At 46.5% G+C, this 24,746-nt stretch overlaps 1 protein-coding gene across 1 annotated transcript in view; it reads left to right on the top strand.

Annotated features, from left to right (window-relative positions):
- Positions 1-24,746, top strand: part of NELL1 (neural EGFL like 1) — a 115,984-nt gene that overhangs the window by 73,474 nt on the left and 17,764 nt on the right. Inside the window, exons 14-16 of the mRNA XM_078601439.1 lie at positions 5,088-5,213; positions 13,579-13,701; positions 18,386-18,481. Coding sequence (XP_078457565.1) covers positions 5,088-5,213; positions 13,579-13,701; positions 18,386-18,481 — 345 coding nt within the window. The remainder of the gene's footprint in view (positions 1-5,087; positions 5,214-13,578; positions 13,702-18,385; positions 18,482-24,746) is intronic.

The following is a 24,746-nucleotide window of genomic DNA, read 5'->3' as shown; positions in this document are numbered from 1 at the left end:
GTCACCATCGTCGTCGGCTTTTATTTAATTTTATTAAGATAATGTATAATGCGTGGCGTAAATATACAATGTCGGCGTTGGAAGTTGAACCATATAAAAAATGTTGTGCTCACATTTCAACAATAATAGGGTCAAAGGCTGCTCTACAAACATGTGTGCCTAGTTTGGCTTAAAATAGACACGGTTCAGGTCATCAATATGCTTTGGAAAGTACTGGGAATTCAGAATCCTGTGGAACCAATAGGCAATACCCCAGGGTCTGCCACTGCAATAATTACCTCAATTGTTAAATGAACTATAAACCCATGGCTTTAAGTGTGTCGGTCATGTGAGGGTTGTTTGACCGTGTCACCACGCTGTTCAGTACAGGTTGGTGAAGGGAGTAAGTGGGTATGGGCAGAACACATCGCCACAAGAGGTGTTGACCGATGGTTAAGAATCATATCAGGAGTTGCATCCAAGAAATGGAACGCGTCTGAGAGAGAGCGCGTCCTCCAGGGAGATGGAGTGATGAAATCAGCTCGTATGCAGCGGCTAGTGTGGGGATTGTGAGAGGTGGTGGCTGATTGCTGAGGCTTTCATCCGGCAGTGGATTTATCATTGCTGATGATGATTCAAACGCATCGGACAAAATGGTTGGCTTCTCATCAACCTGCAGCAGTGACAGACACGCAGCACTCCGTGTTCGTTTGGTTAGTCCGTAAGAATGCACTAGGCTATCTGGCGTGGTCACAAAGAATAAATTCGTGATTATTCAACTGAATGCCGACCGCGCTTTTACGCAGTTATCTGGGAGACGCACATTTGCAGCCTCCTGTGACTGAATTGAGCATGGTGGTAAATAAGTTGATCTGCCAGTGAGGCACAGAGCCCATTTTTCTTCTGTAAGTTTACACCCAGTTGCACTCGTTCGTGCTACATGCTGTGGGCCTTTTGAATTTGAATTTCAATCTACAACTGTATGGATATGGCTGTTTTAATAGAAGAGAAAAATAAAACAACAACAACAACCAACAACACATGAAAGAGAAAGATTACAGAAGCCTCATTTAAATCCTTATTTGAGTTCAGCTCTCTTGTTTCCAGAGCGGACAAAATGACATAAATTATGCATGCTACAGTTACGCCTTTCATTGTTTTTATAAGCACTTCCAATGGCCGTTATGCAAAATAGATGACAAATGCTCTAATTTAAGGATGTTTCACTACACATTAAATCTATTCTCAGTGTGCAATTCATTGGAAATATAGCATCGTGCTTACAAAAAAAAACAAGTTCGACTACTCTTACCCATGCCCAGAGCAGTTCTATCGCATCAAAGTACTCGGGAAATTAACTTCTGATTCTGACTACCAACATACACATTCTCAGCTTCTGGCGGAGATATATGCACTCTTTCCCCACTAACCAGTGCTTCATTTTAGTCGGAATGGTCTGCTATGTTGTTACAGGATTTCATTTGGCTGTGCCACATATATCTCATCTTATTATGGCCTCACCATTAACATGAACCTGTTAAACATTCATTATATGTATATATGGGTATGATAATAATAAAAAGACTCAACCCTGCTCCAAGCCAGACAAGCAGCATTCCCAGTAATACCGATTTGAGAAATTCAACCCGAGCGGTTACAAACAGCTTTTGGAGCATATAGCTCCCCAGAGTAGTGAGCTTCAAAAAATGCAAGCCAACTTAACACAATTACACCGTTCGGTAGAAACGGGGGATTCCTTCATGTTAGGTTAGCCTCGCGATGATCCGCACAGGTAGTCGACAGAAAGGCACTTGTCAAGACATCAAAACCACGTGAACTTTAGAGCCAGTGTCCCAGCGGTCCCTTGTTGAGCAGCAGCAGAGACGGCTGGCTGGCAGCGCTGGGTTCTGCTACTCTTAGGCCGCTATTGATGTTCCAGCTATTGGGTTTTTTTTCTTTCACACACCAACCGTATTGTGTCATCAGTTTGGCCTCGAATCGCAGCGGTTGTGAGGTGTACAAAGGAATTGTGCGGAGGAACGCGTCCCACGATTGATGGTCTCTTGTGGATCTCCGAGCCAAAGAGGTTTTCAAAGCACACGCTGCGATGCATTGCAGAGTTTAATGCCCCCACTGCTTTGCCCAAACATGCCATCATCAGTGCACACACACACACCAACACAGCCTCTCTTCCACCCCCCTGGCATTTCATTGCTTTGGGGGGCATTGAATAGAGTTGGTGATCCATATAATACCGTGTGTGTAACTATTGCCAAGGCCAGCCTGGTGGTTCAGCGGTAGGGCTGGTGGCTCACAGTCGGGAGGTTCATCTTCTTGGTTCTTTCGGTAAAGTCACGTAGAAGGGAAGTGACTTTACCGAAAGAACCAAGAAGATGAATCCCTGCAGTCACGAAAGCTTTAAATCGAAATTTAGTCGGGAGGTTGTGAATTCATCATCCAGGTCAGGGGTAGACTCCGTCTGTTCATCCCCGCGGGGTGGAGCAAGACGTTTATTTTTCTTTCTTTGTTTTAAATGTGAAAATTGTAAAAAAATATACATATATTATTTGTGAGTTAACTTTTTTGAGGGGGTATCCAATTAAAGCTTTCACGAGCCCCGACCAAAGTACAACACATGTATCGCAAGCAAACGTGCCGGCTGATCGTTCCAGACTCATTGTATTTCAAAGGCGAGAGAAAGAGAGAGGGGGACGGAAATAGCGAGAGACTGGGAAACATATCTGCTTTCGTATTCTTTTGTCCTGCCGGGAGCCATTATCTTCTTGGTATCGCGTGTGTGCTGGCGATGCACGGACAGACTGCAGACTTCAGCGGCTCCGTGGATATTCCCTGAAACTCTCACGGGCTATTGGGAGAAACGGCATCGCATCGCACGTGGCGAGAGTGAGGGAGGGGGGGTAGATACGCCACACGTGCCAAGAGTCTGCAGCTCGGCAGTGAATTTAAAATGCTTGGCGTGTGCGCGCGTGCGCTCTCGTGTGCAATTGTTTGAGCGGCGTGCCAGTTCACTGAGGGTTCTGGCAGGGAGCGTGCTCGTTGAAGACACGGCAAAGGTTCAGCCCTGCAAGTGTTTGCTCATGCCACTGCTGGCAATCGGACGTCCACTGGCAGGAGCTCTTAAGAGAGCCTCTTTATGGTGCACTGTCGGTCTACTCTTTTACGCTGCCCAGATGTCTTTAAAAGGGCGGAAGTGCCTACACTTTAACCCCACCAACACAACCTGCTCATCGATTAGCTGTGGTGTGGCCATGTATATTTATTTACCCCGGAGGAATCCGATGAGCTACAAGGCTCTTTGATCACAGATGTCCAGGAGGGGCGGGTAAGAACGCCACGTCAACAAACAATACAACACACACTATAGGAGTGCAAAGTACATGGAAGGCAAAAAAAAATCACCCAAAAGCATACCAATAGGACTAAACCATCCCCATCCTACTAGGCAAAGCCCACTGAGGTATGAACTTTTTTTTCAAAAGCGACCTGGCCACAAATGATAGCTCAACGAAGTGGCTTATCACGTGGACATTTACATCAGCCAAATACTTAACGCATATTTTTAAATGTGGAGAGAAAAGCTGGAGCACCTGGAAAAAAATCCACACGACATGAGGAGAACATGAAAATTCCAAATATACAGCAGGCATCAAGGTTAGGATCGAACCCACAACCTCCTGTAAACGAGATGATGTAGTTAACACCTGGGAGCCAACTGTGGCTCCCATTGGTAAAGGGATGCTATGATGCGTTAATTGTATAAATTATTGGATTAATTGATACACATGCCCTCACCTGGCAACCTCTGACGGCCACCTGTCCAAGTACTAACTGATCAGCCGCTCGACCGTGCTTGGCCTTCGAGATCCGGTGGGGGGATTTAAGAAACCTTGCCCAGTGTTTCAGCTGCTGCGCTTGGAGATCAAAGCACAGAGCTCCGGATTGCCGCGTGTCCCCCCCCCACCCCCACCCTGAACTCCACTGGGTGGCAGCAATTTATATCTGCACAAAATCTGTTGGCTGAAATTCCCAAAAAAAAAACACTTTTACCCATACTCGGCAAAGCGACTCTCCTCATTATTGCTCGTTTCGTTTTATTCAGAGGGCTTACATTTTTTAAGACTGTTAAGTACTACGCTTGTGTTAATATTTAAAAAATCCACGTCTTTTTTCACGCAAACAGAAAAGTATCCCTGCCTCTGTGAACATTAAATTATTGCAAAGTCTGTACTTGTCGTGCATTAAATAATGGCACACGTCTAAATGTGGAACATTAGGACATCTTTTCTATGAACATTACGAATGAGTTCTCGTGGGAAGAGGTACAGCTAAAATTTGCTGCATACGTTTGGCCGTGGCAAGAAACAGAAGCTCAGGTCGCCTAGTTCAGATCGCAGTTCGCAAAAAAACACGAGCCCAAAATCGTCTCATCCTTTTTTTTCAAGTGATTTCCCTTCATGAAGAAGAGGATGATGACTTAAAAAAATGAAATTTCTGCACTCTTATGGCGAGAAGAATCAAAATCACACAGAGATCGCCAAGACAAGCCTTTTTCTCGGGCACTTTACTGCAGCTTCTTTAAAACGGTGTGCCGTCCGCAATTTTGTGAGCTGTGATTTCGTGAACGGCAAAACTTTTCGAAGAGATTGACAGTCACTTGCCCCTCGCCTCGTTGGAAGCGCCGAGAGTTGTGAACGTTTTTTTGTGTTTGTATCGACACCGCCGTCATTGCAGCAACGGTGCCTTGGGACAGCTCGTGGAGACATCAGCGAGTGAGGAGACGGAACGCGGGAGGCATCGTCCTCTTCCTCTCTCTTTAAATCCGGTGCACGCGAAGGCGGTTTCATTGCCCTTAACAAGCTCCTTGCGTATCTCCATCACGAGCCCGCGACACGTTTAGTGGCCGTCTCCCGCTCCACCCCGTTGGTCAGGATGCCGTAACGGAGGCGGATTGGGGGGGGAGGGGCATGGGAGGGCGGCCGAGTTATTTATTTATTTAGTGCCCCTTTGATGAACGGTTATCGGTCGTCCGCGCTCGGTGTTAATTGGACGGTGGGCCCCCCCCCCCCCCCGGGTGTGTGCACCTGCAGACGTGGACGAGTGTGCGGCGGGAGCCCATTACTGCCACGAGTTCACCGCATGCACCAACACCGCGGGCTCGTTCCACTGCGAGTGCCTGCCCGGGTTCCTGCGCGTGGACGATTACTCGTGCACCGGTGAGTCACGGAGCGGGCAGCTGACGACGGCGATGACGACGACGACGACGTTTCAACGTTCGATTGTGACAAACAAAAAAAACCACCACTTCTTGACGCGCCTGATCGCATCCCATGTTTGGGAGATCGTGGTTGAGACCCGGTGTGTGGGTGGTGTGTGCACGGTTGAACAACGTGCACAAGCGGAGTGGTCGTCGGTGGCTGTGGGGCTGCGCAATACGCTGGGCGCTAGAGGGGCGGTGCAGCTAAGCCATTTGCTGGACCGTACTTCTATGCTCCTCCGCGTTCACCAACCCGCACCAACCAGCGTGGATAAGCATGGCCACAGGCCAACCCCCCGGTGACAGGGACAGGCATGGGGAGGCTGTCATCCAGCAGTAGAGAGGCAGAATTGCTCTATCGGCGGCACGTCATGAGACTAAAGAATCCATTCGGACATTTCACAGAGCAGTGCCACCCAACTCAAAATAAAAATAAATTAATATTAAATCAAAAGATCGTGATTTCATTTGAATTTTGTTAGTTTTTTTTATTTTATGTTTTATACCTACGTGACTTTACCGAAAGAACCAAAGAGTATGGATCCCTGCAGTCACGAAAACTTCAAATCTAGAATAATCATGAGCAGTTAGAGCCCGGATTCAAACCCAATATCTCCACAGCGGTGCCTGGCCCAGTGCTCTGATCTCTGAGCCACCCTGACACAATCTTGAGATGTGGTTTCCTTGATAAGATAAAAATAAATACGTTTCATGATCAATCCACTGCCGGATGAAGGTCTCCCCAAATGCCTCACCGACCTCATAAAAAAAAAAGCTCGCACCAAATTTCGCGGAGCATTGCAAAGATGGCAACGATACTGATCTCAAATGTTTGCAGGTTTATCCCGGCGGCTTTCATAATATCAGCCACGGTCACCCCATGTGGCCTTTGAAAATGATGTAATGACTCCCCGGGCCCTCACCTGGTTAAATAAAGGTCATTGGATGAACCTGAAATTGAATTGTATTTGGAACGTGCGTTACCCACAGCCCACAATGACAGTCGTCGGTGGGAGCTCACGATTATCTCAGAGGCGTATCTAAGTAAAGTAGCGCTGCTCCGATATGGCAATCCGTCGATATATCTTGCGATGTGAGGGCCTCGGTAACATTATCGTCAGTTTTTCAAAATATCTTCAAATCGTGATTATCACTGCCCAATTTTATCTTTCCGATGTAAATTTTTTCCTGACAAAAATGTTACGAAATAGCAAACTCATATAATACATTTATTAATAAATAGCAATTATCCATTTAATTGCTATTTGAAACATTATTTCACAGTAATTAATGGCATGGTAATCATATGATGCTATCACTCAGGTAGTTTGGTTAATAATTTACTTATTTAAAGTGTAACTGACGGCATATGCATTATAAGCGCCATCAATTGTAAGGGTAAGAATTAATTATGGCAGGCGTATGGGTGAGTAAACTACAGTTGAAGAACGTTTAAGTACTGTCATATTTTATTTGTACTTAGTACAGCAATGCACAAAAACAACACGATACATTTTTATGCAGATCCAAAATTGCGGGAAACTTATATCGCGAAAAATCAGCCCGACGTAAAATCTATAGCCGATTGTGTAGCCGATTGTGAAATACGATATCGTCTTTACACGATATCGTGAAAGACGATATCACGATATCGTGAAAGACGATATCACGATATCGTGGCGACCGTGGTCCAAAGGAAGACACCGATCGCCAAAACTCAACCCTGTGAACAAAAATATATAACGAAACGTCAGCCGTGTAGGTCAGGGGTCGGCAACCTACGGCTCCGGAGCCGCATGCGGCTCTTTACGGGCTGCTTCTTGACGATATGTACGTATGTACATAGATGCATTGCGGCTCTTGAAATACTGAATTTTGTACCGAATTGGAAAGAAATGGCTCTTCTTGTTATTTTGGTTGCCGACCCCTGGTATAGGTTATCGGATTTGCGCTGCATGGCATTTGGCTCACTGGTTGTGTGCGGGCGGAACAGACTCTGAAGAGACTGAAAACACGCGGGAGCGAGACGTCAGAACTCGTACGGAACAACATGCGCGCCGCGCAACCCCCAAACCACGTTGGGAGATATTCTTAGGTTTTCTCGGTAAAGTCACGTAGGTAAAATAAAATTGAAATTAATAAAAGTAAAATACAAATAAAATAAAAATCACGACGTTTCCACCTGAAGACGGAAGCTTGTGTTGCCTCCGAAACGTCGTGATTTTTATTCTATTTTTATTTTACTTTATTAATTTTAATTTTTTACCTACGTGACTTTACCGAAAAAACCTAAGAATATAAATCCTTGCAGTCGCGAAAGCTTCAAATCTAGAATTAACACGTTGGGAGAGCCGCGAAACATCTTGGCCGCTAGACTCCTTGCAAACCGTTGCCTCATTAAGGGCTTGCTGGAGCAAACTGGGGACGGGGGGGGGAGGAAAAGTCCCACACGTAATGTTTAATTTATTTTACCTTGCGTGCAATTATCCGCAGTGACCCATTTTGATTTGATTATATGCGGCATTGCGAGGCAACGGGCGGGGGGGGGTGTCGGGGGATAGTCGGGGTGGGCTGTACTCTTCCCGATAATTATTTTGGGGGGGGGGGGGTGTTTTGCCAACCAGTAATTGCTCCGTCAAATCTGCCATAATCAGAGCGGCTCGGTGGGTGGCTGTCATCATCCGCTGCCCTCAGCCCAGGGGCATCAATCATCCCCTCTCCAGAGACCGGTGGAAATATATTAGCGATGGTGCAGCCTTATTGTACGTGGGCATATTTTTACGCGAAGCGAGGATTATCGTTCGATCGCGGCGTTTAAGTTTCCTTTGTAGTAGATTGCGTCGAAATTGACAAACAATGCGGGTAACTTGGACGGAGAGGGAGAGAGAAACGTGGGGCCCTGGTATGTTATACTGTTGGCTTAACCACCTAACTTTGTCCAGGCCTCGATTGCACCCGGCATTGCAATGTTTACGAGGCGCCTGCTTTCGCAAATATTTATTTGGGACAAATACCTGATGGAAGTATTTGTTTTCTTCTTAAATTAAATAGGTGGCTTAGATGGAAACCACCAAACTACATCGCGATTTACCCTACTTTTAGTACATTGTTTTTAAATAGAAAATGGTTAAATGTGTACGATATTTATTGCCGAAATGTCACCGTTATCCAAATTGTATGGTAACAGACAGCTTTGTATGTAAAATATTGCAAAGACTTATGAAATTGGGCCACGAATATCTGGTTGTAATTATTTATTTTTGGAGGGGAGAGACCTGAGCTTGTGGTCATGGAACAGCTATAGCCCCCCCTCCCTCCCCACCACTTCCCCCACCATCTCGTCACCCTTTACAAGCGCAACCAACGTGGGAAAGAGACCTGCCTTGCATGTCTCGGTCGCACCGCCCGCGGCGTCGTCTTCGGACACGAAAGACAACGGCAACAGCGAGAACACAACCCCCTTGCCCTACCCTACCATGTCACGAGGCCCGCATGCCAGCAAAATGCAACGTGAACATTTTTTTGTGCGCGTGAGCCAACGGTGCGCGTTTGAAAGGTCCAATCCGGACGAGGCTGTCTTCACCAACATCTCAGCGGTGAGACATGCATTAGGCCCAATTCGACAAAAGGCCCGGTACATTTATCTTGAGTGGCACCTGCAATGTCCCGAATGGATAACTCCGCACTAAGTAGGCCACGTGCACTTGACGGCTCTCGGCAAGTGGAAGGCATGCATGAACATGTATCGCGTGAGTGTGCTCTTTGAACCACGTTTGGGGTCAATTTGCAGGAATATTATGTTGTTTATCGCACTTTGCTGCTTCCACAGAGGAAGGTGGTTTGTCGGGGGAGTTGTAGGGCGTCATTGTCGCCCCGTAATGGGCCATCTGTTATTGTGGATTATTGCGTCTAGGTCGGTAGAAATGTTCTCCGTCATAACATCGGTCGGGCTTCGCTTTCCATCGCCAGCGTTCGGCAGTTAATTCCACAGGGCACCGCTCTAAAGCTCACCGCGCGATAAAGAAACCCCAGATTACAAAACCGAACGCGTTAAAGACAAACAACCCATATAATCGTTAAATGTATGATTCGTAAAACTATATATTTCTTTATAATGGGCAAAATGTGGTGGCACTTTCTGTGAGTAAATGCTCATTAAATACAGGGGGGAGGCGTTGTAAGAGTCGCAGTAGAAAGAGGTTAATAAGAGGTGGATTGTGCAATGCATCTGAGCATTTTATTCTTGAATTCTTATTATTCCACACACCAGCTTCGCCGTCCATACTGAAGCCAACTTAATATGAAGGGTGGCCTTTAATTTATAGTTTGCCACACTCTATTGACCAGCTTTCCCATATGCCGGCTTTCAGCTGTAATTGAATTAATCACACCACCCGTTATCTTGTTTTCAAAAGGTATTTTATTTTATTAAATTTTTTAAGCTGACCTTTACGTATAGATTTTGTATAACTCCTTAATTGATGTATTGACTTTTTTTTCTTGACTCAAGGGAAGTGACCTCATTAATGCTGCGGCTGTCTTTTTGAAACTATCGCTACCTTAATAGCATGAGGGAATTTCTTAAATTGCTGCCCGTGCAAACAGGATTATTATAATTAATGAATTTTTTGCATGTGATATGCACATCCCTTTGTTAAGGCGCTCCTCTTACACCCCCCCCCCAACTCAGCGTAGATATAAGCTCCCAGCTTGACAGGTTCTCATTCTTTACCTGAAGACGGCTGCTTGCGTTGTGGCCGAAACGTCGTGAGAATTGTTTTATGTTTTATTTTTATTATTTTATTACTTCCCTTCTACGTGACTTTACCGAAAAAACCAAGAAGATTTTAGCATGTGCTTAGCGAGTCAACTTGACAAGCATGAGCAAAGTTGTCGGTGTATATTTACACGAATCAAATTACGTCAAGTGAAAAGCCGCATCTCGTCAAAAGTCTTTTGTAACATTGGCTGGCGAATTTCAGCGACGACGTTCGTGAGGTGATAAATAACATACATTGTTTGAAAAGAACAGAAAACCTCGACTGGAATTCTGCAGAAAATTGCTCCAGCTTTTCGCGCCCCGTGCATTTCATGAGTAGCGTCAGAAACTTTGAGATAACGGAACGTTTTTGCAAGCGCGCAAAACAAGCGTCGGATGGGGGATTGTATCACACTCGGCATAATTTTTCATTACATTTTTTTTTCTTTCATTATGGCTGCGGGAAGCGATGTAATGTGGATGAGGTGAAGGGACGCAAGTATGGATTCTTTTTTTTATTCTGGAATATATAATGCCGTATTGGATAATTGCTTATCCCGCCAGAGTTAATCATTCCGATAATAACGTTAACACCACATTGTGTGCTTTTGCTGAGAAAGGGCCTTCTAATAGAATGACACGGGAAAAGAAATGTTCCAATTAAACAGATATGCTGCAAACTGGCTTATGAAATGATGAACAGTTTTAATAAATCTACAGGCCAGGATCTTAAAATTTTCCCTATTCTAAGCAACAATTAAAAGGTGTCGCTTTTGCAACTAACCGTATGAAATGTGCTCGTTATGCATCGGAAGCAGGCAAACTGAAACATGAGGGCCGAAGTGACCGCCGTCACGTCTCTGCCGTCAAAATAGAATCTATACAATAGGCGACGTTTCAGGCGATGGGCCTTCTTCGTAGCTTGTTGGCTACGTACGGTGCGAATACGTTATACATACATACAATGAAACATAAACAATTTACTATTTGGACAGTGGACCACGCCTCATCTCTCTGCGGCTGTTGCCTGAAAGGTCACCGATTAAAAACGTCTCTCCTTTGAGGGCCACGGTGTTATTGATTCATTCAGCGAGCACGTGACCGCCCAGCCACGCGCCAGCGTCCTCCGTGGCCAAGTGTAGTTCCCGAAGAGACCTCCGCTGACCATAATCAGTGGACGGTCATCGACATCACGCGGCATTGTTTGTGCAGTGCCACAGCTGAAAGTCTGGGGTTGGTCACAAATACCCCGAACGTTGGAGAGGGTTGACTGCACAAGAGAGCAGTGGACGTGCTAGTGTCAGAGCCAGATTCACACACAGAGGGGGCGTGGCCTCACGGAGGGGGTGTGGCCTCACTGAGGGGGGCGTGTCCTCACGGAGGGGGGCGTGTTAGACACGTCCCCCTCAAACTTAATTTGGAGGTTTCGTGACTGCAGGAATTATTCTTTGGTTCTTTCGGTAAAGTCACGTATAAAGATAAAATAATAAATTAAATTAAATACTAGCATACGACGTTTCGATTGCAACACAAGCAATCATCATCAGGTATAAATTAAATAGAAACACAAATCTAGTATACTTATAAATGTAATGTAATACAACAGAGAGTCGGATAACATAACAGTGTGATAGCTGCCTCCCCTGGTGCTTTTTCACTGCAGTTTCATGACGGGACCAGCGAGCCTAAATATCTTTATGCACGTACGTGAAATAAGTTACCTGGAGTATGGAAGGCGAGGACATGAAATGAAGGGGTCTACAAACATTACATTGGTGACACATACAGAGAGATAGTAACAGGCACGCGCTTATTGCCCGCGCTCCATCCAGTTACTGAGGGGTTGCGCAATCAGAGGGGAGGCTGAGCTCGTCGCTGCCTCACCTCTCGTCTCTCCCTGTATTTGCAGTGGAACTCCGCAGATTTGGCGATTGTGACTATAAATATCATTGGAATCGTACAGAAATTACATTTATAACACAGATCAGTGGCAAAAATCTTAATATTTATTTGAATTTATTCCTTTTTTTTTACTTTTCGTAACAGCTTTTTTCATTGGAGTATGGCAGGTGAGGCTCTGCCTCCCCTGCCTCCCCTGACCACACGTCCCTGCAAGTAAGAACCTCGCCCTGCCCCAGAGCATGTTCAGCGAGGCCCACCGATGGCGTGGCAGGGCGAAGAAAGGCGGCGAGGCTGGAGGATCCGCGATGAGGAACTGTATTGTTAGGTTTTTTCGGTAAAGTCACGTAGGTAAAACATTTTAATTAGAATTAATAAAAGTAAAATAAAATAATAAAAATCACGACGTTTCGCAGGCAACACAAGCTTCCGTGTTCAGGTGGAACCGTTCACAGCGCGCTTGCTGTATCAAGTAAATGAGAAATTCCAAGAGATGAGGAACTGGTTTGGGTGGCAATGGAATCGGCGTTCCAGTCGCGCCATTTGTCAGTACCCCGTTCACATTGGGGGGGGGGGGAAATAAATGGTTCCTTCCAGCCAACTGAATTCTTCGAACTTATGTTATAAAAAAAATAAGAAAAAAATCCCCGTACCATCGCTACCAACCACCCAGTGTTATTGATGAACGTGTTGGGCTTTTGGTATGCGTGCCGTGCGTAACCACTGCCAACATTATCGCAAAATAAACACACGGTGATGTCTTCGTAAAACCAATGACCCCTGAGAATGATTAGCAGTCATTTTATGTCTATATATGTTTTTTAATTAATGCACGGTGCTCGGTAGTGCTTATTCAGAAAACTAAATCGTGTTGTTGGGGTAAACAGCTTCAGCACAAAGCAGCAGATGCCGGGGGGACTCTAAGAGACCCAAATCTCGTCTCTCTGCCTTTGTTTCGATAAGTTTCTGCGCAGTTATTGCTTCTGGAATGAGTGCAACCTAATGATAGCAGGCCTCACCTCTCAGCCCATTAATTACCACCCTGGAGAAACGAGGCTCTTAACGGTCACCCTCGCTGACGGTGTGTGGGGGAGGATTAATGGAGTCGTCAAACAAAAGGAGTTTTACGCCGTTGGTGCAAAACGAAATTTGCATCGGTTACCACCACCAGGCTTTTCAGCGTTCGTGTCGGAAAGGGGAAAACGGCAGACACCCGCTTTTTCTGTTTGTTTGTTTGTTGTTCCGTAAAGCTCTCTGCGGATTAACGCACTCCTTGACGCCGAGAGATGTAGTGGCTTTCTTCGGCGCACCATCTCGTGAAGCACTCCCTCTCTTTGTGCCCGGCTGGGAAGGGGAGGAGGAGACGTAGTTGTAGTGGCTTTCTTTATGGATTGTGTTATTTATATTTTTTTACACTTTCTGTTTTTAATCGGATTACGGATTCAGACCAGATGTCATTGAAAGCAGTAAGATGTTTTTTTTACTTACCCATAGCACAAATATATTTTATATCCCCCCCCCCCCCTTACAATGTTCGGGAATTTTATTCCAATTTTTTCGCTCATTGCTACCCTGTTCATTTAATCAACTTTTGCCGCAATTTTTACGATGATGACATACTGTATTATGCGCGTGTGTATTGTCTGTGTGGTATTTTTTTTTACAGAGCACAATGAATGCATCAGCGGAACCCACAACTGTGACCCCAATGCCATCTGCACCAACACCGTGGGCAGCCACAGATGCACATGTGGCCCCGGTTACGTCGGCAACGGAACGACTTGCCAGCGTACGTCCGCGCACAATCACACCACTCTGCGTTTTGTTCGCGCTCGGAGGGTCGGAGTGTTTATGGAACAAAAAATCTGAACTCGGTAACGTCCGAAGGGAGCGTACGGAGTGTTGTGTTAGCAAAGCGAAAGTCAATTTCAACAGCTATGCTAAACGATTGTTGATACGTGTCAGAGGTAAAACACAGCAGAGCATGTGGACCTGGAATGGCTATTGAAGGCGAGACGTTAACTACCTTGTCTGGTCTACAGGAGGTCGTGGCTTCGATTCCGACCCTGATGCCTGCTGTATATTTGGAGTTTGCATGTCTCTCTATCCCCGTGGTCGCGTTGATTTTTTTTCCAGGTCCTCTGGTGTTTCCCTCCACATTTAGAAACACGTTTTTAGATATTTTGTCTTCTACACATTTCAACATGATAGCCAGGTCGCTTCTGAAAAAAAGTTATATAGCTCAGTGGGCCTTGCCTGGTAAAACACAAAAGTTTAGTTAGTTTAGACAGCATAACGATGAAAGATCGAGGCGGATGGGAGCAGGTTGGAATGCTTTTGGGAAAACTTAACTTTACAATGAATAGCAACACCGCAAGGTGCCTTGAGATGAACACTTTCAACCAGTGAATACTTCCTGCTCAGACGTGAAATGCAAAAAAAAGTAAAAAAAGTCAAAAGTAAAAAATTGCTCAAAGCAGCGTGGAGTGTAGAATTCCACTGCGAGACGGATCAGGGAGCCAACCCACATCGGTGATTGCCGTGGGTTTGATTCACCAAACCGCCCGCGATGATTGCCGCGTTCGCTCGCCAAGTTTGCCTCCTGCCAGCCGTCGTCGAGACGGCGCTGCTGCCCAATGCGTCTCTGGGCGACTGGCACGTGGACGTTTGTAAAACATTGCCGTGTGACGCCCCCGCCAGCCGGCCGGCGCATTTTAATGCGATCATTGCCCTGTTTATCAGCCGTGTTTGCAGTAATTATTATTTGAAGATGAATTACAACAACTTTTGCCTTGTTTGCCGGGCGGTGGCGGCGGTGGGGGCGGTGGGTGGATTTGCACTGAGAGACGGAGAGGGAAAAGCATGAGAGAACATCCGCCAATCAGAGACGACGTGCGAACGGTGAGGCGCAGTCCAGAGACGGAGAGAGACAGGGGGTAAGAAGTCCCAGAGACATTGGCCGGATACCGTTGCCAGAAGGCGTGATGGCCGGTGGCCGAGGCTAATGGTGGAGTTGCAACCGGGAGAGGGAACAGGCGCATTATCCCACCGCTCTGCGTTTCCATCCCGACGACACCGGCAATTGTCTGCGCCGCACTTTATTTACCTCCTGCTTCAGCCGCGGCTAATTGAGGCAACTGAAGCCTGAATGCATAAACCACTGTTTCAGTCCAGACTCAATTAGGCACGCCCGGCGTCAGTAATAAATAAAACATGGGGCGGATAGCACGGTCTGTTAAAGACTGTGCTCGCTTCTCGTAAGGAAAGCGCCTCCGCAATTAGAAGAAGATTTACGCGCGGCTATTCCTGTAGCAAACCAATCTTCTTCGTATGGCTGATGTTGATGTTGAGCAACAACTATAACTTTGCAAGCGAAAATGTCCAAAAGACGAAAGTTTTTCATCGGTGCGTACTGCCTGCTTTTACCATGTGGTTCAAAAGCGGGGTCAATGACAACAGAAAAATAAAACGGAACAAAAACTGAAAAGGGTGCAAAGAAGCGTGGAGAGATGCACGCTTGGAATTGGATTGAGACGGAAAGGCCAGCAGTTGGATTATAGATTATACAAGGGTTCATGACACAATTCAAACTGCTATGAAAAAGCGAGTGGGATTACGCAGGACACGTCGTTGGAAGGGATGGTGGTGGATGGTCAGAATCGTGACGGAGTGGCAGCCAAGGTATGAAATGCGCCTTCTAGAGGGTCGTCCGCCGAGGAGATGGAGTGAGTAAACCAGCATGTCTGCACGTGCTAGGTAGATTGTTGCATTAACGGCTAAGGAGAGATGGTGATGGCTTGAGGTGGCCTTCATCCAGCAGTGGAATGATCTTGGCTCATCACGCTGACGATGGTAACTGCTGTACATGCCACCCATCCACTTGATTGGTTTCCTGAGAGTCTCTGGCACTTACGTTTGACCGATTCCTAAAAGGACAGTGCACCACATTAAATTAATAAACCATTTTACTGGAGGTGGCCAGAAGTCACAGAGGTCACAGCACTGCCTCGGAACCACTGAGATCCTGGCTTTGCCCGCCTGCGATTAAACTGGGCTCCCACGTATATAGCGTCTTGATGGTGTCAGCCTGGTCTCAAATGTCTGAACAACAACAACACCCAGCAAATTAAATGTCGTTTTCAACTTCACAAATGTCACCTCTGACACCAAAAACATTTCAGCCCGAAGTGAATTCAGATGTAGTTCTGTTACGTCACGTTCCCCCCGGGCACTTCTTCAGAAACACGGTGATGCCACTGCTAACTGATGTAGATTGGAGTGTAATTTGTGCAGCTGCCAAAGCCTCATAATTAAACGGCTCAAATGATGTAGGTTGCACGTTGCACCATTTCTTATACGAACGTTTAATTGCATTAACCATCCACCACTTTGGTTTCACTTCCATTTATAACGCAGGCACACACACAAAAGGCTTTTACATTTCTTTTTAAAGGCAAGAGGGTGGTCGGGCCATTGTGCCGCAGCCACAATGGCTGGACTGTAATTTGTAACATGGAGTGCACTGCGGGTAGGACTGCAATTCTTCTAAGTGGCACAATCAGCGATGATCCAGGCAAGCCCTTTTCTCTCTAATTGGTTTGGTCGTGGCAGAGGACACCTATGGATTATCACAAGCTGCAGAAAAGGTTGCCTTTGCTGTGACAGAGCAAATGTCCTGTCCCTCGAATCGTCATATAGCGAGCAGACCTCTGTTTAACGCCACTGTATTTCTGGAAGGCTCATCCGTGCCTTAGTTAGTTGCCTTGAGTCAGCGAGCGGCCTTCCTCTCTCTCTCTCTTTCTGACGTTTGGCAGCAGCCTAGTGGCTCATATGCACCAGCCTATTCCCTTTCAAACCCCCCGGACCACTGCACAGGCAGCAGCACCAGGACAAATCTGTCTGTCCGCCTGATGATGCTGGTTGTAATTACTGGCGGTGAAAACGTCGGACTCGAATTGTAAATGGTGTGGGTTTACTCTCAAATATACCGGTGTTGCTGAACCAGTAACTAATGGGCACGTTTTGTTTACGTGACAAAATTACTAATTGCCTGTGTCGGGGTGGTGTCAGGTTTAGCAATACGTTTATATTTACGTGATCGAACCCATAAACCTTTATTGTGGATCAGGATGGTGCTTAACCAAATGGGGACGGATCGGTCGGCTCGCCGTCGTAAAACTGCACATCGATGTTGACCGGATTGAGCATCAATTGCAGTTTTCGTAATGTGAGAGAAGTATGTCCAGGAGGTTTGCTTACAGCTGTCGGTGCCTGTGGCAGGAAGGGAAACCCTTCTTCTTAGAGACACATGTATGTATGTTGAACTTCTATTGCACCTTATGTTGTGAACCGTGCTAATCGGAGGTGCAAGGGAAGGACAGCAAATCAAACACAAAAATCAGTTCTCAAGAAAATAATTTTCAGTCTAAATTTAATAGTGCATAGCTCCAGTGGCGTCCTAGGAAGAGCGTTCCAGACGGCCGCAGAAGCGCATCTGAAAGCCCGCGATGCAGTCTTTTGTTCGACGGTTAGCCCAAAAGCTGCTGCGAGGATGACCGGAGTTTGCGTGATGGTTTATGCTTCTTGACGAGATCAGCGAGGCACTGCGGTTCATTTGTGGCAAGCACTTTGTGCGGATTGAGTGCGACCTCAAAATGTATTTGTTCAGCAACCGGAAGACATTGCAGCTCAACGAGCACTGGAAGGACATGGTCGGATGTTGCAGTACACATCCGTTCATTGAAAACAACGTATTGCAGTGAAATTCAATGAATCCTTTGGAAACACACTGAGAGATGGAGAAATATTTGCATCGTGGAACAAAGACAAATCAAGGATTTAATTTCAAACTCTTTAAAAGATGGGAGTGGACCTGGGCAGTGCACATCACGAGAATGGGGGTTTATGGCCGATGGACACAAGTGCTGGGTAGAGTGGCAGCCGAAGGCGACAACGCACCCAGCAGGATGACCACCACTGTGCACATCCACGAGAGAGACAGATCTGTGGCATCACAGGGCTGTTCCGAATGTCAGTGACATACGCGGGGAGGTCTTTATACAAGTTTGGATAGAACATTGCTAACAATGACGATGACGACGACGATTATGATGATGATGTTGAAGAATTTCGATTTAAAGCTTTCGTGACTGCCGGGATTCATCTTCTTGGTTCTTTCGGTAAAGTCACGTAGAAGGGAAATAATAAAATAATAAAAATCAAACATAATAAAGACAGACGCTGTCTTTCCGACAGACCTGTTCTTCACCTGAGGACGGCTGCTTGCGTTGTGGCCGTAACGTCGTGAGAATTATTTTTATTCTTTTATTATTTCCCTTCTACGTGACTTTACCGAAAGAACCAAGAAGATGATGTTGAAGAAGATGATGAAATCAATTCTGCTTTTAGTTTGACTTTCCCCACCCTTGTCTGCCCTGGACTCCGCACGCAACTCCTCCCCACGGCGGGCCCAGCCTTCTGCGACGGCGGCTGTAAGAATGGAGGGAGCTGCATGTCCCCCAGCGTCTGCCTCTGTCAGTCCGGCTTCAAGGGCGAGCTCTGCGAAACCGGTGAGTGCCTCCGATGCTGTGCACTCCACAGCCATTCAATATGAGAGACGAGCTGCGACCGGTCCTGGGCCTCCCCTGAGTCGACTCAGCCTCAAAAAGAGTACCCGGTGCGGTGGGTGTGTCAACATCGCCACTTGGTAGACAAAGGCGGCCAGGCGTGGTGCTGGCCACCCACCCTATCGTCTGTCATGACGGCTTTCATAGCTGCTACTCGTGAACAGCACTTGCCCCAACAGTCTGTTGAGGCTATACGGGGGATCTTGGTCTTTCTTTGTTGGATGAAGTGGCAAGATTGGCAAGTCTTGTGGATAAGCACTCTTTATTATCTTCTTGGTTTTTTCGGTAAAGTCACGTAGAAGGGAAATAATAAAATAATAAAAATTAAACATAATTAAATACAATTCTCACGACGTTTCGGCCACACTGTCTTTCCGACGCTGTCTTTCCGACAGACCTGTTCTTCACCTGAGGACGGCTGCTTGCGTTGTGGCCGAAATGTCGTGAGAATTGTATTTTATTATGTTTTATTTTTATTATTTTATTATTTCCCTTCTTCGTGACTTTACCGAAAGAACCAAGAAGATGGATCCCTGCAGTCACGAAAGCTTTAAATCGACACTGTTCATTACGTATCACGGTCCCCGTGTCACGCTCTGCCTTGGGGTTAATTTCAATGTGAAAACTCCACCGCAGGCTTTCCTGGGCTCTCGATGAAACGAGTTAAATAATGGCACGTGGAAGGCTTGCCTGTGAGTTGAGCGTTGGCCCTCTCATTACCGTGTTGCATTGGCGTGGGGAATTTAGTAGGACAGGCCTCCGCTAGAGCATTCAATCATCCATACCGAGTGCTGTAATGAGACAGTTCAAGTTCAGTTGATTTAGAGCACCTGAGTGATTAGTATTTGTCTTATAAATACCGACCCGTGAGTCACACCTTGAATAATGCGGCTGATTATTTAATCAAGTGGTGACACCGTGCTGCTACTGCTGTGCTATGAACCTTGCAACTCGAATTCGATTTCCAGCGACGGCCAACAGTGGTGAGTGATATCTCAATGGCGAGCGACATTTAAACAGGTCCTGGGTTTCTGCCTACGCCAACCCGCCCCGACCAGCGTGGCGATCAAGATGCCATCAGTGGCCCAAAGCCACTGACGCCACGACGCTTCGCCAACGCTTTCTACCCTCCGCCAGATCCCCCGCGCAGACGCTGCAGAGTCAACATGCGATCTGCCCCTCCCAGGCAGGTCCTATCCCACCATCTGGCCTTGCAAGTGTTCCCTTTGGTCGTCTGGCGGAGGTTTGGTTTAAAAAAAAAAACAATGGGGAGGCCTTCATCTAGACTTTGATTGCACCCGCCATCTAAATCATTTCTCGCTTGTAGCGTTTTTTTTGTATTATGTTCAGCCCATATTCTTTGGGTCTTTCGATAAAGTCGCGTAGATAGGTTCAAAGAAAAGAACAAAAGACTACGATGTTTCGATCGCAACACAAGCGATCGTCATCAGGAGGAAAAAAGAGTTAAGCCCCTTGATGAAAGGCATTCTAAACATATATAATAAGATAATAAGATTAGATGAAATAGAGTCTGTAAATAATTACTCCATTATTATCATTATTTAATCCAGAAATGCCAATAGCCTCAGAGAAAGAATAAGTAATTCTACCTGCTTTGCAGATATTGTGGAACAAATTGCATTCCGATAATGGATTTTGCCACGAAGATCACTTCTCAAGACAACTCCATTACGCTCTGCCAACCGATCATCAGTTTAATAAGAACGCATGATTATTTACAGCCCTTTGCAAATCCACTGCTGGATTAGGGCCACCCCACACCGTGTCGGTCACGGGGGTCGTTTGACTGTACCTCACCACTCTGGTCAGTGCGGGTTTATGTTATGGTTTTCACTCACCAGGCCCAGAGGCCCAAAACGCATAGCAGCCAGCAACAAACATCACTGCTGAAGCTGCAATAGATCATTGCGTTTATAAATTGCTGTAAAGTGCCTTGGAATAAAGCACTTTAATCCGATGCACTTTACAGCAATTATAAAATTGAACATAAGATGATAGTGGTTGAAATAAAGAGTGGAGTTATTACAATTGGTGGCGTAGTTATTTATGGTGACAGGAGCACAGGTGGGAGTGGTGAAGGAGAGGTTTGTGTAGGGTCTGGTACTGGTAGGAACCTCCTGGTTACACCAGCCCACAGGGGATTATTGTGTCCGTCGTGCAGGGAGGGGCTGGGTGGGGTGGGAGGTTCTGGGTGGGGAGGGGAGGGTGGGGAGGGGCTGGGTGGGGAGGGTGGGGAGGGACTGGGTGGGAGGGTGGGGAGGGGCTGGGTGGGGTGGGGCTGGTCACCCCGTGGTGCCCTTATAAAACTCAACGTTTAACCTACTCACGCCGGCTTGTGCCCGCCCTCACAGTCAGGCATATTTGCAGAATACACCACGCCGCCGTTGACCCTGGCCATTGACCGAGCAACCCAACGTTCCTGCCAGCTCCCTCCGCAGGAATGTGTTTATAGCTGGGGGTGGAGGTTAGGGAGTAGCAGGAAGGGTAGTGATAGGGGTTGGGGTAGTGATAGGGGTTGGGGTAGTGATAGGGGTTGGGGTAGTGATAGGGGTTGGGATAGTAATAGGAGTTGGTGCAGTGATAGGGGTTGGGGTAGTGATAGGGGTTGGTAGCAGTAGAAGAGATGGGGATTGTTTTAAAGCAGGAAAGGAAGCAGGTGAGAGTCAAGGTGACTGTTTCGTGTGCTGCTGCGGGAGTTTGTTCCAGTGAAGGGGAGTAAGAAGGGACAAGGAATGAAAGTGTGACTGGGCGCGCAGGTCGGGATTGAACTCACGTCGCCTGGTTTTGGGGCACAGTGCACTAACCACTGCGCCAAAATGCTCGCCCCCCCCCCCGCCATAGTCGGTTGAGGTTTTTGAAAACGGCCTTTTTGATGGAAATGTGTGCGGGATGTGTTCCGTGAGATTGTCGCGAAATCGGACATGACCTCCCCGCCTCGGTGCTCACAGCAGCAAGCACATGGATAGAGCACCACCACGCACTCCCTCCCCTAAGTGGCATCGCGTGTTCCCATGATTTAGTGATGACGTTCGCAAGAAGGCAGAAATAACCCTTGCGAGCGCAGTGCAAAAAGAAACTCTTCAATTGTACATGATCACAAAAACGCCATCAGTAGGCTTTCATTGTTACCATTACACGCTTATTTACAACTCTTGTTATTGCAGTTTTCTCGAGATGTTCACATTTGCTTCAAAGGCATTTCATGTCAGTGCTCGTTTTCTCAGCATAATCGCGGGTATCGTGTGTGCTGTGAAGTTGTTTTTTTCTGAAACAAAATAACAAAATCTTAAGCCCATCTCCGTTAGATGGCCTTCATTACACGTTTATAGAGCAGCAGCAGGGTGACGTCATCATTAACTCCTTAGCTCATTAACTCATTAACTCATTGTTGTTTCATTTGCTTCCTCGATATGCCTTCACAGCAAGTGTGCTTTGTAATGAACCGTCTGCTTCGTCAAGCAGGGACGATTGAAGCTTAACTTTGTTAGCTATTTCGAATATTTTTTTTTGCAATTGTTTATTTTCTATTAACGACTTCACACCGCCTCTCACTTGAAACCGAGAGGTGTCTGCAGCCAATGTAAGAAGTCACCGCGCACAGTGACAGCGTCTTTGCGTGCATGCCACAGCAAACACGGCTACGTCGTATCTACGATGTGATTTTCGTGTTGTCCCGCCCGGCGTCCGTTACAAATGTCTGACGTTTCGCCGCCCGTCCTGAGAAGCTTCAGATCACTTCCCGAAGAAGCGGGCGAGGCGAAACGTCGGACATCATGCCGAACAGCATGCGGTAGAGGAAAAGATCCCCTGTATAGCCTTAACAGACTGTAGGGACAAGTACTGTTAGCGAGCACCTATGAAGGCCGGAACGGTACACGAGGGGGTGGGTGGCCAGCACCACGCCCGACCGCCTTTGTCTCCCTAGTGGCAATGTTTACACACCGCACCAGGTACTCATTTGAGGCTGAGTCGACCTACAGCATGCGGTACAACCACAAACACACACACATCGGAGAGCCAATGGTGAGAGCAGTGACATGATACGATGTGAACCGTCTCGGTTGTGGTGCATTCAGAGATGGGTGCAAGGTCCCGTGCCTCGCAATGGACACTGGCAGCAATGAGCGCGCAAACCCCGAAAGTTGTTTCTCATCCAAAGGAGATAATGAACCCAAGCCCGTGGCTCTCGGTTTAGTCAAATTTGCCGCAGTTCTCCTGGCCTGTGAAAGCCCTTGCGTTCCAGTGCCAGGGTACAAAACAAAAAAACCTGTCAAACGTGTTCATGAGTAACAGCACTGAAATGATACGGCCAAGCAGAGGGATCCTGCGCCGAGTTCGTTTATCGATATATTTTAATGTAATCTCTGTACGAAGAGGGTTGTCGGGTTAAGGGTTAAGTCGCAGCCATCAATTGTGCTGTAGCAGATTGGCCGCGTGCGATGCATACAAACAGCGGGTGTAAAAAGAAAAATTATTATAATATTTCAAACTGATTGCTTCTGCGAGGATGGAGCCGTGGTTTAATCGTGCAAACATATTTTAGATCTCCGAGGCAATGCTTTTGAGTGCGAGGGCGACCGCCAGGCTGATTCAGGAGGACGGCGAAGTTGCAACAAAGGTTAAAGCAAATAAGAAAAAAAACTAATCCGAGTGAGGAGATGGCTTGTGTTTCCGTCAGAGCGTGAAAGGCTAATTGCTCTGACATTAAATTCTGAGACAGTGACAAAGCTGTTACGATGCCTCTGCTTCTACTTCCTTCGACATCGCCCAAACATTAACATATTCAAATTACAGTTGACATTTAATAAAGAATACTGTTCGCGTGTATGAAGGTCCTAAAAGTATAACACGAAAAAAATTACGACGCAAAAAAAATGGAGAGAAAAGTAACTCTGACACATTTGACGGGAAAAAAAAAACAACTTGTGAAGGATGTTATCGTTTCTGCGCTATCAAATGCCATACTTGCGGGCTTCTATGTGCGAGGTGACTTGAAAGGTTTCTTTTGATTGGTGGACCGTACTGCGTGGCACAAGGGTGCAACAGAAATATTCAAGCCAAATCAAGATTCAACACGACGCCACGAAACAGACGGGGGGGGGAGCGGTGGCGCATTGCTTAGCGGACCGCGCGGCAAGCCTGAGTTTGATGCCCGGCCACAATGAATATCAGCGGCAAGTGATATGTGAACTGGACCTAGCCCCCCCCCTCGCGCCCCCCCCCCTCCCACCCTTGCCTTTGTCAACACGCATTGACAAGCATGGTGAAGTATTGTCTCCAGCAGTGGGTTCACACATTGGGCTTTAAATTAGTATAATAATTAAACATAACAGGTCGGGATGCACCATCATTTTAGTCTATTTTTATACTCATCGCCCCCTCTATCCCAGCTTAAATAGTCGCTCCAAGCCTGGGGCTTGTCATTCAGACTCTGTCTCCTCGACAGACCTGTTCTCCACCTGAGGACGGCTGCTTGCGTTGTGGCCGAAACGTCGTGAGAATTATTTTATTATGTTTTATTTTTATTATTTTATTATTTCCATTCCACGTGACTTTACCGAAAGAACCAAGAAGATTTATAGTTATTCTTTGGTTCTTTCGGTAAAGTCACGTAGAAAGAGAAAATAATAAATTGAATAATAGCATTCGACGTTTCGATTGCAACAGAAGCAATCATCATCAGGTACAAATGAAAGAGAAAACAAAACCTCGTAAACTTATAAATATAATGTAATACAACACAGAGAGTCGGCTAACATAACAGTCAACACCCTACCTGGTTGATTACATTCTTCCAAACATTGCTAAATTTGAGAGAGAGACAAAACACAGACACGGAGACACATAGGCAGACACATAAGCAGAGAGAGATAACACAGAGACACACAAAGAAAGACACACACATAGGCACACAGATAAACAACGCCTTTGTGCCGAGGCCTTAAACAGAGAGAGAGGGGGGTACAGAGAGGGGGGGGGTAGAGAAATTAGCGAAATAACCAAAGAGTAATTCCAGCAATCACGAAAGCTCCAAATCAAATATTTGTATACTTATTTTAGCTGGCCGGTGGTGGCTACGCATGCCTGCAATCCAGCACTATTGAGGCAAGGGTTGGTGGATTACACAAATGTTCTGAAGCTCCCTTCCCGTGGGTGACCAGGTACCATACCTTGACTCGCCAGGCAA

The sequence above is a fragment of the Lampetra planeri genome, chromosome 16 (assembly GCF_965212315.1).
Source record: "Lampetra planeri chromosome 16, kcLamPlan1.2.h2, whole genome shotgun sequence".
Lineage (NCBI taxonomy): Eukaryota > Metazoa > Chordata > Hyperoartia > Petromyzontiformes > Petromyzontidae > Lampetra > Lampetra planeri.
Note: the sequence above shows the minus strand (reverse complement) of the source record. Positions and strands in the feature narration are given on the sequence as shown.